Source organism: Phascolarctos cinereus, unplaced genomic scaffold (assembly GCF_003287225.1).
Source record: "Phascolarctos cinereus isolate Bilbo 61053 unplaced genomic scaffold, phaCin_HiC Scaffold_5;HRSCAF=322, whole genome shotgun sequence".
NCBI lineage: Eukaryota > Metazoa > Chordata > Mammalia > Diprotodontia > Phascolarctidae > Phascolarctos > Phascolarctos cinereus.
Window position 1 is genome coordinate 291452833 of NW_027555958.1, and position 14170 is coordinate 291467002.

The window sequence follows — 14170 nt, forward strand, 5'->3', positions numbered from 1 at the left end:
TCTGTTGGCTAAGGGTTTATGCTTTCTAAAGTAGAGTCTAAATGTCAGAGCTTAAGGGATCATGGAAATCATCAGGTCCAATCCCCTACCTTTTACAAAGGAGAGGTAGAGTGACTTGGCTCAGATCACACGGTGAGTTAGTGTCACAGCTAGGTCTAGAATATGGGACTCAGACCCCAAGTCCAGTGCTCTTTCTATTATTACCTAGTAATTCTTCTTAGCTCATCTGCATAATATGTGGGCACAATATATAATGCATGAACAGGGACAATCAGTCTTTTTTCCTTTTTGTGGTCATGCAAACATATCAGTGAACAAATATGTGGTTTGAATGTATTTTCACATCAATATGGAAAATGTTTGGCGGCACCATGGTACCATTATGATTGTGTTGGATGTAATGGAATAATAAAAGAATTTGTTAAAACACCCACTATGTGCCAAGAACTGTGGATACAAATATTCATTTATTTACTTTTTGCTAGGCAATGGGGTTAAGTGACTTGCCCAGGGTCACACAGCTAGTAAGTGTTCAAGTGTCTGAGACCAGATTTGAACTTAGGTCCTCCTGACTCCAGGGCCAGTGCTCTATCTACTGAGCCACCTAGCTTCCCCTGCTGTGGATGCAAATAAAAAATCAATAGACTTTATTCTCAAGGAGGTCACATTCTAATTAGGAGAGAAAACACATATAAGAGTGTTCAGTTGCAGGCAGACCTGATGGTCCTTTGGGAGCAATGAAAAGGTAGGTGACAATGCCCAGGAGTGCTTAGGGTGCAACATGAGGTCAGATGGCAACACTTAAGGGTTCAGAGGTCATATTGGCAGAGTAGATGGTAAGGCCCAGTAGACTATCATCTTATAGGGAGGATTGTAATTTGTAATTCCCTGCTCATTCAAGTGGTGTGAGCAACCATATCCCTTGACCAGTGATTGCTGGGAAGGAGGTATAGTGGACCTAAGGGTTGGAATGGAGCAGGGTTCTGGACTACCTCTGGCAGGTGTGGGGCTAATAGGGGTAGGGTCAGTATACAGTCAGGAGGGGGTGTCCATCACCTGGCAGGAACTGGACAATGAGAGCTGGGGCATGGGAAGGGAAGGACTGGATGATATACTGGAAGAAAAAGAGCTAGATATACCCACAATAAAAGATAGTTTGGGGGGTGAAGGGACTAGTAGCTGGGGTGTGTGTGTGTGACAGGAAAAGCTTCATGGAGAAAGTGGTACCTGAATTGAGCTTTGAGGGAAACAGAATTCTAGCAGGTGGAGGTGAGGAGGAAGCGCATTCCAGTTATGGGGTACAGACAGAGCAAAAATAAGGAGACAGAAGATGGAGCACTGTGTGCTATTATCAGCAAGGCCGATTTGGCCAGACCATAGAGTGTGGGATGACCAGGCTGTGAATATGTCTAAAAGCCAAATGGAAAACTCCAATTTGATCCTAGAGGCACTTTTATTTATTTGTTTATTTATTTATTGGATTTAATGGAGCTTACTGAGATGAGTAACATGATCAAGCCTGTGCTTTAAGAAAGCTACATCAGGGAGCAGCTAGGTGGCACAGTGGATAGAGCTCTGGCCTTGGAGTCAGGAGGATGTGAGTTGAAATCCAGTCTCAGACACATGACACTTACTAGCTGTGTGACCCTGGGCAAGTCACTTAACCCTGATTGCCTCACCAAAAAAAAAAAAGGCAAAAAAAAAAGCAAAAGAAAACCACATCAGTAGCTGTGTGGAGGATGGATTAGAATAGGAAGGGACCAAATAAGAGGATATTGCCAATAGTTTAGACAAGAGATGATGAGGGCCTGAATTAGAGTGGTGACTGACTGAAAGAGAAGGGCTAGATATGAGAGATCTAGCTTTTAGCATAGTGCCACACTTATAGGAAGTGCTTAATATTTATTGATTGTCTACAGAAATAGAAATGGCAAGGTTTATCAACTGATTGGATATGTGGCATAAAGGAGAATGAGGAGTCAAGGATAACTCTGAGGCTGTGACTCACCTCCTTGGAAGGACAGAGACATCTTTAGTAAAAATGGGGAAGTTCAAAAGAGTGGTGGGTTTGGGGAAAAGGATAATGATTTGTGTTTTGGAAATATTGAATTTGATATGGCTAAGGGACATCCAGTTTGAAATGTAGTAAGATTTGAGGTCTTCCCTACACTTTCCCCCTCCTTCAGATACCTTGAACAACAAGCCCATGAAATCCCTAAAATTGTATTTTCTCCTGCAAAATCTTTTTTTGGTTGGGATTATCTGACTTGCATTGTTCTATAAAGTCCTTGGGACCTTGCTACTTGTCCTGATACTTTATCTCCCAGAATCTCAATACTCCTTGGCATTTCTATCTGCTGTGAAATGAACATGAATATGAACACAAATATTCTTTTATGTGCTCTTTCCTCCATTATAGAATGTAAGAGAGCAGGGACTCTCAGTTTTCTGTTTGTATCCTCAGTACTTACAATAAAGCTTGGCTCATAGTAAACTCTTAATAAATACTTTTTCATTCCATTGTACTCAATTTCATTCTTGGTCTTTCCCCATTTTCCCCAACTCTTCAGTGCCAATTCCATTTCCTATATAAACATATTTGTGACTGTGATATGTTAGAGTCCAAAGCTTCACTGTCCTTGATAGAGAACAGTTTAAAAAAATCTTTGCAGCTCTTTTCTAGTTTTCACTTGTTTGTTGTCTTCCAGTTTAATCTTTAAATACTTTTGAGATGACTTTGCTTATTAGGGTTTCTTGCCAAGCTTCATTTTTTTTTTTTGGTGAGGCAATGGAGTTAAGTGACTTGCCCAGAGTCACACAGCTAGTGAGTGTTATGTGTCTGAGGCTGTATTTTAACTCAGGTCCACCTGACTCCAGGGCCGGTACTCTATCCACTATACCACCTAGCTGCCCCCATTGCCAAGCTTCATTTAAACCAACTTGTTTCTCTACTTTTTTTTTTTTGCTGTTTTATGAATTGATACTGTTCCTAAGCTCATTTTTATTCTTCCAGCTTTGTATGAATTTTAATCTTTGCTCTGGTAATCTGACAAATAAAGATAGTTAACTTAGTAATGATTCCATATAAATAACAAGCCATTTCTTGCCTGTTCAAATGTAATTAATATAGTTTTTTTTTGGTATATAATAATGTAATTAATATTGTTAATGATACATAGACTTGAAGCTTCTGTGTAGTCTACAATTCTCTGATCTTTCTCAATCTTTACTTCTGTAATTTGTTTTCCAGAATATCTTTTGCATACTATATGTGACAACTCTGTCAATTCATTCATTTGCTTGTCCAAAGAGAATGTGTGAGACATCCTTCCATTTAGGTGCAACTTCCTTTTGTCTTCTGGTGTTATTTATGGGGAGAATATCAAGATTGGTATGAATGAATGAAAAATGAAAAAGCATTTTAAGTGCTTACTACATGCCAAGCACTGTGCTGTGTGCAAGGGATATAAACACAAAAGCAAAAATAGTTCCTGCCTTCAAGGAGCTTACATTTTAATAGAGGGAGTCAATACACCCAAGGTAGTGATGACTTAGAAGGGGTACTCTGGTCCAGAAAATTACAGGAATTTTGAATGGGGCCATGAAGGAAGAGAATGACATGCTCCTTCCAGAAGTAGTGGCAGAGTTGATTTGATCATGTTTCCATAGTAGGAAAGCAGGGGGTGAGGGGATCTATACATAAGGTGGCAAGACAACTGATGAGGAGGTGGTTGTGGATCAGGGAGTTAAGTAAAGCATGGCCATGGGCCAGGTGAAGCATATACCAATCAAGATAGCAGGGCTCCAGGGTGGGACTTCTGGAGATGAACAGGTTAAAATCCCCAGAGCATGATTTCAAGTCCCAGAGGGGATGAGAAGATGGCCAAGGAGTATGAAGTAAATAGGATTCATTTCCTCCAGCTGATTGTCCACTTGTTGGTTACTGGATAAGAATCTTATATTTAGAGTACCAGTAGCTAAGTTGGTGTTTATAGAAGGTCTAAAAAGAATGATTCTTAGTATCCTCTGTTTTGCCATTCTTCCTCTCTCACTACAGAAGCACAAGTGATCAATGGGTAACTGAGACCCATTTTGTATATTTCTTTGTTTAATGAATTGCCATGGCCACAGAATTCTTCACCAAGTTGGCCAGCCTACTAATGGGACTCTCTGTACAGCCTCTTTGTACTTGGCTAGCCTGGTCCTTGGGAAGTAGACACTGTACATTGAAACTGTATGGACAACCTTCCCAGAGTAGGAACCTGTCAGAATATGTACTACTTCAGCTCAGGCACTGAGAAATTAGGTCTGACAATATAGTAACAAGTCATTTCCTACATGTTTGAATAGAATCAATTCCATTTTTCGTTATTATTTGGGGCTCATTTTTTTACTCTGTGTTATGATGATGCTTCAGAGTAGGACTGTGTTATTACATTATATGAAAACAGAAGCAAAACCAAACCAAGCAACCTATGTATGGTTTATATTGGTGTCCTTATTTAACTTCCTCTAAATGGACCTTTCTGTTCTCTCTTTCTTTTTTCTTTTCCTCTTCTATTCCATTTTTTGTCTACTTCTTCAACTGCCTTTTTCTTCCTTACCTGGGCCTTAAACCCACGAGTGGTTCTTGTATCACTCCTGGGTACTGATTACCTTGGCTGGTGGCATTTATAAATTGAGAGATTTCTGTCCCTAACCTAAAGGTAAATGATTAGTCATGTTTTCTTCTCACTCTAGGATGGGTCTTTTAAACTATGTTTCAGACCATCTCTATGGCCTCAAAGCAGAATAATTTCACAAGTTCCATCACTCAGCCCTACAAACTGAGCTCCATGGAGGTATACAACAGGATATGACTGACTCACGATCAAATGGGATAACTGTCAGCAGCAACTGAAACTGCTGATCTGTAAGGTCCATCCCCAGGTTCCTCAGGACATTTTTCAGTTCATGGATATCAACCTTTACTCCTATAGGAAAAATGAAAATGGTAAAAGACAGGAATAAGAAAAAAAACCAAATGATGTTAAAGTGTGAAAAACCTTCTATGCTTGCCTATGTTAACTGACTGAAAAGGAAAACATCATGAGGCTTTTTAAAGTTGGTTGAGTTCACATGGATGTAGCTCATGAAAGCCCTTTTGGTTCTACTCATTGATTTAGTTGTTTTGGAGACAAACGACTTTTGGTTATGTTCAGCAAATCCAAATAGCATAATACCCATTGTCAGTCTTTACTATTACTGTATGAAAAGAGGTCTGTTTGTTCTAAAAATATTTCTATAAATTTTTAACCTGTTTATCATTTGCTCTGAGAACATCTATCAATCTTTTCACTCCTTTTTGCTAAGCTTTCCTGTTTTATTAACACTGCATTGGTTTTTGTCTGGCTACCTTCCAGATCTATTATCATCAGTTTTACAGTGTTAGTAACACACAGTAAGGCTGGTACTGGCATAGGCATTCTGGTATACCTATACTGGCGTAGGTATTCGTTGCTCTAGATCTAAGCTTTGTCTTGTCTTCAGGATTACCATTGGTCTCGTAACAAGCATTTATTAAGCATTTATTATATATCAGGAACTGTGCTAAATGCTGAGGACACAAAGAAAGCCAAAAATAGCCCTTTAAGAAGCTCACGATCTAATGTAAACTACAATGCAAATAACTATGTACAAACAAGATAAAGACAAGAGAAATTGGAGGTAACCTTAGAGGGAAGGCATTAGCATTAAGGGGGACTGAGGAAGGTTTCTTGCAGAAGGTGGGACTTTAGGGGCAGCTAGGTGGCACAGTGGATAGAGCACTGGCCCTGAAGTCAGGAAGACCTGAGTTCAAATGCGGCCTCAGACCCAACACTTGACACTTACTAGCTGTGTGACTCTGGGCAAGTCACTTAACCCCAATTGCCTAAAAAAAAAAAAAAAAGAAAGAAGAAGGTGGGATTTTAACTATGACTTGAAGGAAGTCAGGAAAGCCAGGAAGCAGAGAGGAGGGGGAAGAGTATCTATAGACATGGAAGACAGCTAGCGAAAATGCAGAATTGAGAGATGGAGTGTCTTGTTTGAGGAACATCAGAGAGGTCAGTGTCACTGGATCATAGGTTATATGAAGGATTTTAAAGTGTGAGAAGACTGAAAAGGTAGCAAGGGACTTAAACTGTTTCCCTGGAAGATGCCACATCTTATATCAACAGTTCTTGACGTTATTGTGTTAATGGTATGTTTCCATGTACACATAAAAAATTCTAGCATTTTTGGATACAGCTTATATATTTGCAGTACATGAATAGGGCTTAAATTAAATCGAGTTGAAGGCTTTATGATAATCAATAAAGGCAGTGTATATGTTTCAGTGTTTTCAGGTGACTGTTTAATAATCACTGAATCAATAATGAATTGCTTTTGACATCTCTGGGACTTTTTGGTACACCCTTTTTGCTCCTCAGCTAACTTTTTTTTGGGGTATTTATAGATTTTTAGAATGATAAAAGTGATGAATACTTTATACAAAGTACATAAATACATAATTGACCTATTTTGCAGGGTCAATGGCATTTTCATCTTTTGGCAATAAATATGTGATTTTCATTTTCTTAAAAAAGATGGGATTCAGGCTTGCATTAGCAAGCAAGCTGGTAGAGGCTTTGTCACTAAGTCATGTACCACTGTGAAATACTTGAGCCAATAATTATGGATCTCATCTAGACAGCCACTTTCTTAATCTTTTCCCTTTATGTAACTGTTCTATCATTCATTATACTAATGGTATGTAAGATTTCTGTTTAACATTTTATCCAGCTTGTGCTTTTGTGGTGTTGGACTTCTTTCAACCATAAATTTTCCACATCTTTCTTCTTTAGCGGTTCTTTCTCATCTAGTTCCTTTGCTTTTCAAGCTTCTATGGCATAATTCTTGATTGAGGTTGAATTGTTGAATTTTCTTACACTGTTTTTGAATCCTTGTTTCCTTAAGTGTATCAATTAATGTTATCAATTTCTGATCTACCTTTATTTTCTGGATTTACATTTTGTTTGTCACATCTTTGTTGTTTTTAATGGGATGATATGAATTTCAGGTTTTCTATTGTGGGACCTTGAGAATGTCCTTGTATTGCTTCTTCTGCCCTTTGTGTGAATGCCTGCCTTGTGTGAATTCTCAGTATGTTTGGCATTTGAACAATGTGGCCAGCCCATTGGAGTTGTGTTCTCTACAATAGAGTTTGAATGCTTGGCAGTTCAGCTTGAGAAAGGACCTCAGTGTCTGGTACCTTATCTTGTCAGGTGATCTTCAGAATCTTCCTAAGACAATTCAAATGGAAGTGATTTAGTTTCCTGGTATGGCACTGGTATTCTGTCCAGGTTTCACAGACATACAACAATACAGTTACCACAAAGCTCTGTGGACCTTCAGTCTGGTAGGCAGCCTAACATGGCATGCCCACATCAAAGAAGGTGCTGTGCTCTATGAGCAAAGCAGAGTTGCAGTAGCTCAAAAGAAACCTGAGATGCTCAAATTTAGAGACATCTCCACTCCAAATGTTCATATGGACTATTTATGCCTGACCTGTGGTAGAGTCTTCTGAGCTTGTATTGGTCTGATCAGTAACAGTCAGAAACACTGTACCTTGACCCTGATGTAGTGATGTCACTTTGGTCCTCTTTAAACACAAAGGACAACAACCTATTGTGAGTACCAAGTTAGTTAGATATTTGATGTAGTCCTCCAATGTCTTTTCATAGGTGTTTAAGAGTTTTCTCAAGCTGCTTGTCCCATGAGGGCATTTGATGCTTTTCCTTAGGAATGCTCTCAGTTAGCTCCTCCTTTCCTCCTACGGTCCTTATCATGGCAAAGGCAGCAGTATATACTCCTGTGTTGTTGTTGTTTGGTCATTCAGTTATGTTCAACTCTTCACTATCCCAAGTCCATGGGGTTTTCCTGGCAAACACACTGCGGTGGTTTGCCATTTCCTTTTCCAGCTCATTTTATAGGTGAGGAAACTGAGGCAAATGGGGTTAATTGACTTGCCCACGGTTACACAACTAGTAAGTGTCTGAGGCTGGATTTGAACTCAAGAAGATGAGCTCTTCGTGACTTCAGGCCCGGGGTTCCATCCATCGTGCCACTTAGCTGCCTCTCTACTGCTGTGTACATGTCCTGAAATGTTTTATACTCTCTATCAAATATTATAGGAGAATGTAAATTCATGTGGGTTACAGCAGATACCAACCTATTTGAATTGCAGTCTTGGTAGTTAGTCTGCTATTTGAATATTTAAAAAGAGCTTTTCAAAATTCTAAATATGCCCATCTCTTCAAAATCACTTGAGGACAGTGGCATCAATTTCTCTATTTCATTATTGGATAGCAAACTTTTGGAATTTATGTTAAGTTTTGACTTTTTTTTTTTGGTTAGGCAATTGGGGTTAAGTGACTTGCCTAGGGTCACACAGCTAGTAGGTGTCAGGTGTCTGAGGCCAGATCTGAACTCAGGTCCTTCTGACTCCAAGGCCAGAGTTCTATCCACTGCGCCATCTAGCTGCCCCCAAGTTTTGATTTTTTCAGTGCTTTCTGGTTCTTTAGTTTTTCTCTTCTCAGATTTAAGTAGCTTCTCACTTTCCGCTGTTATTTCATCTAATCTGGGTCTTGGAATAAAGCTATCTTCCCTCAATTCCCCTGTAATGTATCTGCAATACAGAGCTGTTAAAAAGCAGTATGAAAGCTTTGCCAGCAACTGGTAAGATCTGTTTCTAATTTTGTTATGATGGAGCTCTAGCACATAAGAGAAGCAATTACATTTTTAGTTCATTTCATGTACACTAGTTGTTTGACTGTTTTAGTAGTCATTGTAGGGTATTGGTATTTCTGATTTGTTCTGATGTATCTTGTCTTCTTGCAGCACCAGAACATGTGGTGCCATCCTACTGTCCTTTGTGGGTTGTTTTTTTTTGGTGAGGCAATCGGGGTTAAGTGACTTGCACAAGGTCACACAGGTAGTACGTATCAAGTGTTTGGTCTGAGGCCAGATTTGAACTCAGGTCCTCCTGACTTCAGGGCCAGTGCTCTATCCACTGCCCACCTAGCTGCCCCTGTCCTTTGTGTTTAAGTAATCATCATGATGGCTCCAAGTAAACTCAGCCTAAAACCCTATGCTGTCCCATATATTTCTTATATTCACAGGAACAATTAATGATACTGGCTGGGGTACTTAGCCAAGTAGTGGTATTGCCAGAGACTAACTTATCAGCATTTCAGGGTTCCTGCCAAGCATTCAGAGTTCCTGTAGCAGTCTTAAGGTCTCTTAATATCTCTGCTGTACATCACCTTAGCTGGTATTCCCTAATTTTGCCATTACTTTCTTTTCCTCCTTCTTCCACCTCACAACATAGATAATGGGTTGGGCTTTGAGAAGGTTATTATTATCTCATTGCTCTCATCTTTTTAATAGGGTGCAGATAGAAAAAGTGTTGGGAAATTTGATACCCTACTATTACTGCTATTATTCTTCTATATTTAATGTTCTGTGGCCTTTTGCATAGTTGGATAAAATAACTACTTTTTGTAGATGAAAAAAAGTTTTAGTTTAAGTTTAATCCTCTGTAGGTCTACTGAAAGCATCCTTGGTAGCATACAGGACAACAGGGTTCACATGTACCTTATCCTGTTCTTATGTGATTTTTATTGTCTTCTGCTAGGTCTCTGTATTCTGAATGTTTTTTATTCTGTGTTGCTAGGAAGTATGAGGTCTTGGTTTGGAAACATATGCTAAAAATAATAAGGATTGAGAACTGTTTGGCGGATTAGGGAAATGTGAACCTCTATTTCCAAATTTATTTTATAACATACTTTAAAGTGTTTTACAACTTCATTTGACACATTATATACTTGAAGTTTTGAAGGTATTAATTAATTTTGATAGTGGAAGTAGGATAGAGCATTTATTCTTGTGATAAAGAGGACAGTTGTCAAGGACAGAATTATTCTTGCTTGACAAAGATAACAGTGGAGAGAAAGGGGAAAGAGAAAGAAATTGAACAAAGAAAGGGGAAGGAGAAGAATGTAGATAACAGAAGGGAGAGATTGGAGAGAGCATAGAAGCAAGAAGAGAAAGAAGAAACAAAGAAAAGAAGGGGGAAAGAGTTGGTATAAAAAGAGGCTTTATAGTTTATAAAGTGCTTTTACAATACATTATCTCATGTGTGACACTCAATAACCCTGTGAAGAAGGTAATAGGCTAGTGTTATTATAATTATCAATCTTCTAGTAGAATGAAAACTTCTGAAGGGCAGAGATTCTCTCATTTTTGTATTTGGATCCCCATTACCTGGTACACAGTCATTGCTTAATAAATATTTATTGATTGATTGATCCTCATTCTATATGTGAGAAAGCTGAGGTCAAGAGGTGAAAAGATTTACTCAAAGTGACACAAATAATTAGTGACAGGAGAGAAGTAAAAGCCAGATCTTTTGGCTCCAAGCCTAATTAATGCACAGTATTAGGGTCTCATAGTTTCATAGATTCAGAGCTGATAGGGATTTCAGAGGTGAGTAATCCAATCCCCTCATTTTACATATGAGGAAACTGAGGCTAGAGAGAATAAGTGATTTGCCTGCAGTCCCACAAGTTTGTGAATGGAAGAGCTAAGACTGGAATCTAGGTCCTGTGGCTCCAAACCCAGTATTTTTTCTCACTGGTACTATTCTTAATCGGTTTTAGTGTTTTCTTATAAATTCTCACTAACCTTTAAGATCCTTCAGGCAATTCATCAATCTATTCTTCTCGACCTTTCCATTGTCTAAAAAATGCAATAAGATACAAAGACTTTAGACATTGAGATAAGTGATCTACAAACTTAGCATCGAGGCAAACAAAGTACAATGATGAAAAACAGTATAGAGAAAGTGGGCAATTTTTCTATGGGACAGAGGAATTAGTGGATTGGTTTGCCTTAGAAAGTTATTTATAATCTTTTCCTCCAGATAGTATTATAGTTAAGGAAAGGAGAGTGGTTTCAATATGATGAATTAATACAGTTCATTAGAGAAAGTAGAGGGTTAAGGTCAAAGCGTAGGTGAAAAAGTTAGGATTTCAATGGTGGATGGATGCATTTTCCTCCAAAAGGGACAGATAAAGAAACAGACATATGTTGGGGTACAGGAAAAGGAAGGGAAAATAAAGGAGCTTCTGCTTATTGGTCTTGTCTTAGGGAGATGGGGGAATCTCAGCCCAATTTTTTTTCTTTCCTACTTTTAGCAGGTTGTAATGGAGAAACAGATAAATACTGTTACTTTGAAGGTAGCTGCAGGTTCATAGGTCTAGAAATATATCTGACAAAATAATCAGCTTTGCCACTATCACAGACTCACTAAAAATGCATCATTGCCTTGCATGTAAAAGATGCTTAATAAATGTTTGTTGAATTGAATTTAGTGGAATACAACTAATATCTTACATTTCTGTAATACTTTGCTGTAGCCTCTTCTCACAATGACATTGTGGGGTAGGTGGTGCTACTGTTTGTCTCATTTTATAGAGGAGAAACTAAGTAAATGTCAGAATCAGGACTTGAGTTCAAGTCTTCTGATTCCAAGGCTACAGAATTGTAGACATAGCTGGAAGGGACCTTAGTGGCCACTGAGTCCAACAGATGAAGAAACTCAGGTTAGGAGAGGTTAAAGTCATATTGCTAGTAAACGTCTGAGGCCCCATTTGAACTCAGGTCTTCCTGATTCCACATACAGCACTTTATCTATTGCACCACCTAACTGCCTTGAGTGCCTTCAGTACTCCATTACTTTTCATTTCATTCACTCATAAGTGCCCATTTTTAAATGCTTACTCTATGCAAGGTGGTTTGGAAACAAAGATTCTTCAGGTCCTGCCCAGGGAGAGTAACAACAAAGTTGAGATTTAAACTTCAGTCCTTGATTCCCAATCTAGTCCTCCTTTCCATGCCACCACACTTTCTTTTTGGAGGAATCTGAGGAGTCCTTTTAACACTAGCCCAGGCAAAGTTTAGACAAACATGAAATATTGTGAATCCCCAAATCTAAAGGAAACTGTTTACCAATTATTTCTAGATTGGCCAGAGCAGCAGTTTAGGCTTGCCTTCTCAGAGTCTAATGAAGGACAGGAAAATGTGTCCTCCATTTCTGGGGGTACAACTGAAACTTGAGGAGTGTGGAGTATCACCCCATGGTGAATACCCCTGTATCCCTCTGAGACAAATAAACTGAACAGCTTTGCCTCCTGTTTTCTCTTATACTGCTCCAGCTCTTTTGGCCCATAATCCCCAGCCCCTGTGCTAGACCATGGGTTGAGTGGAAATAAGATCACTTTCCATTTGAGGTAATATTGGGTTATTTCTTTCTATCACCCCTTAACTCTACTCTCTTCTACCTTCCCTCACCCACTTCCTTTATTTTTATTTTGCTATTCTTTTCATTTTATTTGCCCCCTTTTCTCTTTACTATTCCTTAGGCTTCCTAGATGCTAAAATGACCCTATCTTCCACTAGTTAGTCTTTTTAAAGATTTTTAGGCAAATTGGGGTTGAGTGACTTACCCAGGGTCAAACACCTAGTCAGTGTCAAGTGTTTGGTGTGAGGTCAGATTTGAACTCAAGTCCTCCTGACTTCAGGGCCGGTGCTCTATCCACCGTGCCACCTAGCTGCCCCTCCACTAGTTAGTCTTTATGCTTGCACTGAAGTTGAAGAACTCTGGCCTACGGAGTAGTCTGAGGCATCTTTCCTTAGTAAGTATCAGACATGTTCACACAAACAAGCCCAAGTTCCCCTGATGGCCACAGTATAATCTGGAACACTCACCATCAATTGGCAGGTGTTTGAGGAGATCCTGATATCCATCTTCTGTGAGTGTGATCCCCATGTTCTTCAGAAAGTTTTCCAGGTTTTGAACATCAACGTTTTCTGTTTATAAAAGACGGGAATGGTGAATGGTGGGAGTATGAGGAATCTGTAATGACTCTAGAGAGTGAAAGATGCCACCTATTCCTGTGTTCTATCATCTCCAAATGCAACAAAAAGAGGAAAGAAAAGCCTTTGAGATGAGCCTACACATAAAGAGAAAGTTACTTGGGAATCAGAAAGAAATTATTTCCTTCTGGTTCAGGGGACTATGCTAGATTGAAGAGGCCTACACTGAGGAATGTGAAATGGTCATTAGACAATTGTCTGGTGAAGACTGACAAATCAATGACACATTAAGCTACAAAGCTACCTAGGTTAGCTAAAAAGTAGGGCTCAGTTATCTTTGGCTCCTTTATCCCAATAGTTTCTGTTGGTCATACTGCAATCCTACACTTTACCACTGGCTTGAAGTCCTACAATTTTGTCTGTCTCGACACTGTAGCAAAAGTGAAGCATGAACATACTTCATTCCAGGAAATTCAAGACTTGCTACAAAGAGACTGGAGAGTATTTGGCAAGTTTGTAATTGTATTTAAATAGAGCGGTGATCATTTGACACATTCATCCACAATAGGGAGTATTGCAGTTGTTATCCTGGACTCCTGACTCTCACCACCCCATGTCCAATCAATTGCTAAATCTTGCCACTTCTCAGTCCATAGCATTTCTCACATTACCCCCTTTTATTTCTACTCACACAACCACATCCTTAGCTTAAGTCATCATCTATCTCTCTCTTGAAGAGATGTTATAATGGTCCCTAATCTGATTCTCTGCTTCAACATTTTCTTTCCCACCAATCCATCTTCCACAGAGCTGCCAAAGTTGATTCTCTTTAAGTGACCATGTCACTCAATAAATTCCCCTGGTTCCCTATTTCTCTTGGATCAAATATATAAATTCCTCTCTCTTTACTTTCCCCTTCCTACTTTCTGTTCCTCACATATGGACTCCCATTTCCTGCCTCTGTATTATCTTACTAGCTGTCTCCCATCTTCTCCTTACTTCCATCTCTTTCTTCAAGGTGAACCACAATCTCTGCCTTCTATGAGGAGGCTTTCCTGATTTCCCTACTGCTAGGACCCTTCCTCCCACATTATGTTGTATTTATTCTGCATATATTCACATATATACATCTTTCCTTTCACAAGAGAAGGCAAATTTCTTCTGAGCTGGGACTATTTCCTTATTTTTGTTTTTGAAAGTCTAGTCCTTAGCACAGATGTCACGAGCACTTAAA

At 39.1% G+C, this 14170-nt stretch overlaps 1 protein-coding gene across 1 annotated transcript in view; it reads right to left on the reverse strand.

Moving 5' to 3' along the window:
- The window catches only part of EFCAB3 (EF-hand calcium binding domain 3), a 91695-nt gene that overhangs the window by 36399 nt on the left and 41126 nt on the right, over window positions 1-14170 (reverse strand). Inside the window, exons 16-18 of the mRNA XM_078155748.1 lie at window positions 12829-12930; window positions 10744-10797; window positions 4869-4973 (exon numbers count right to left, since the gene is read on the reverse strand). Of these exons, the coding sequence (XP_078011874.1) occupies window positions 4869-4973; window positions 10744-10797; window positions 12829-12930 (261 nt within the window). The remainder of the gene's footprint in view (window positions 1-4868; window positions 4974-10743; window positions 10798-12828; window positions 12931-14170) is intronic.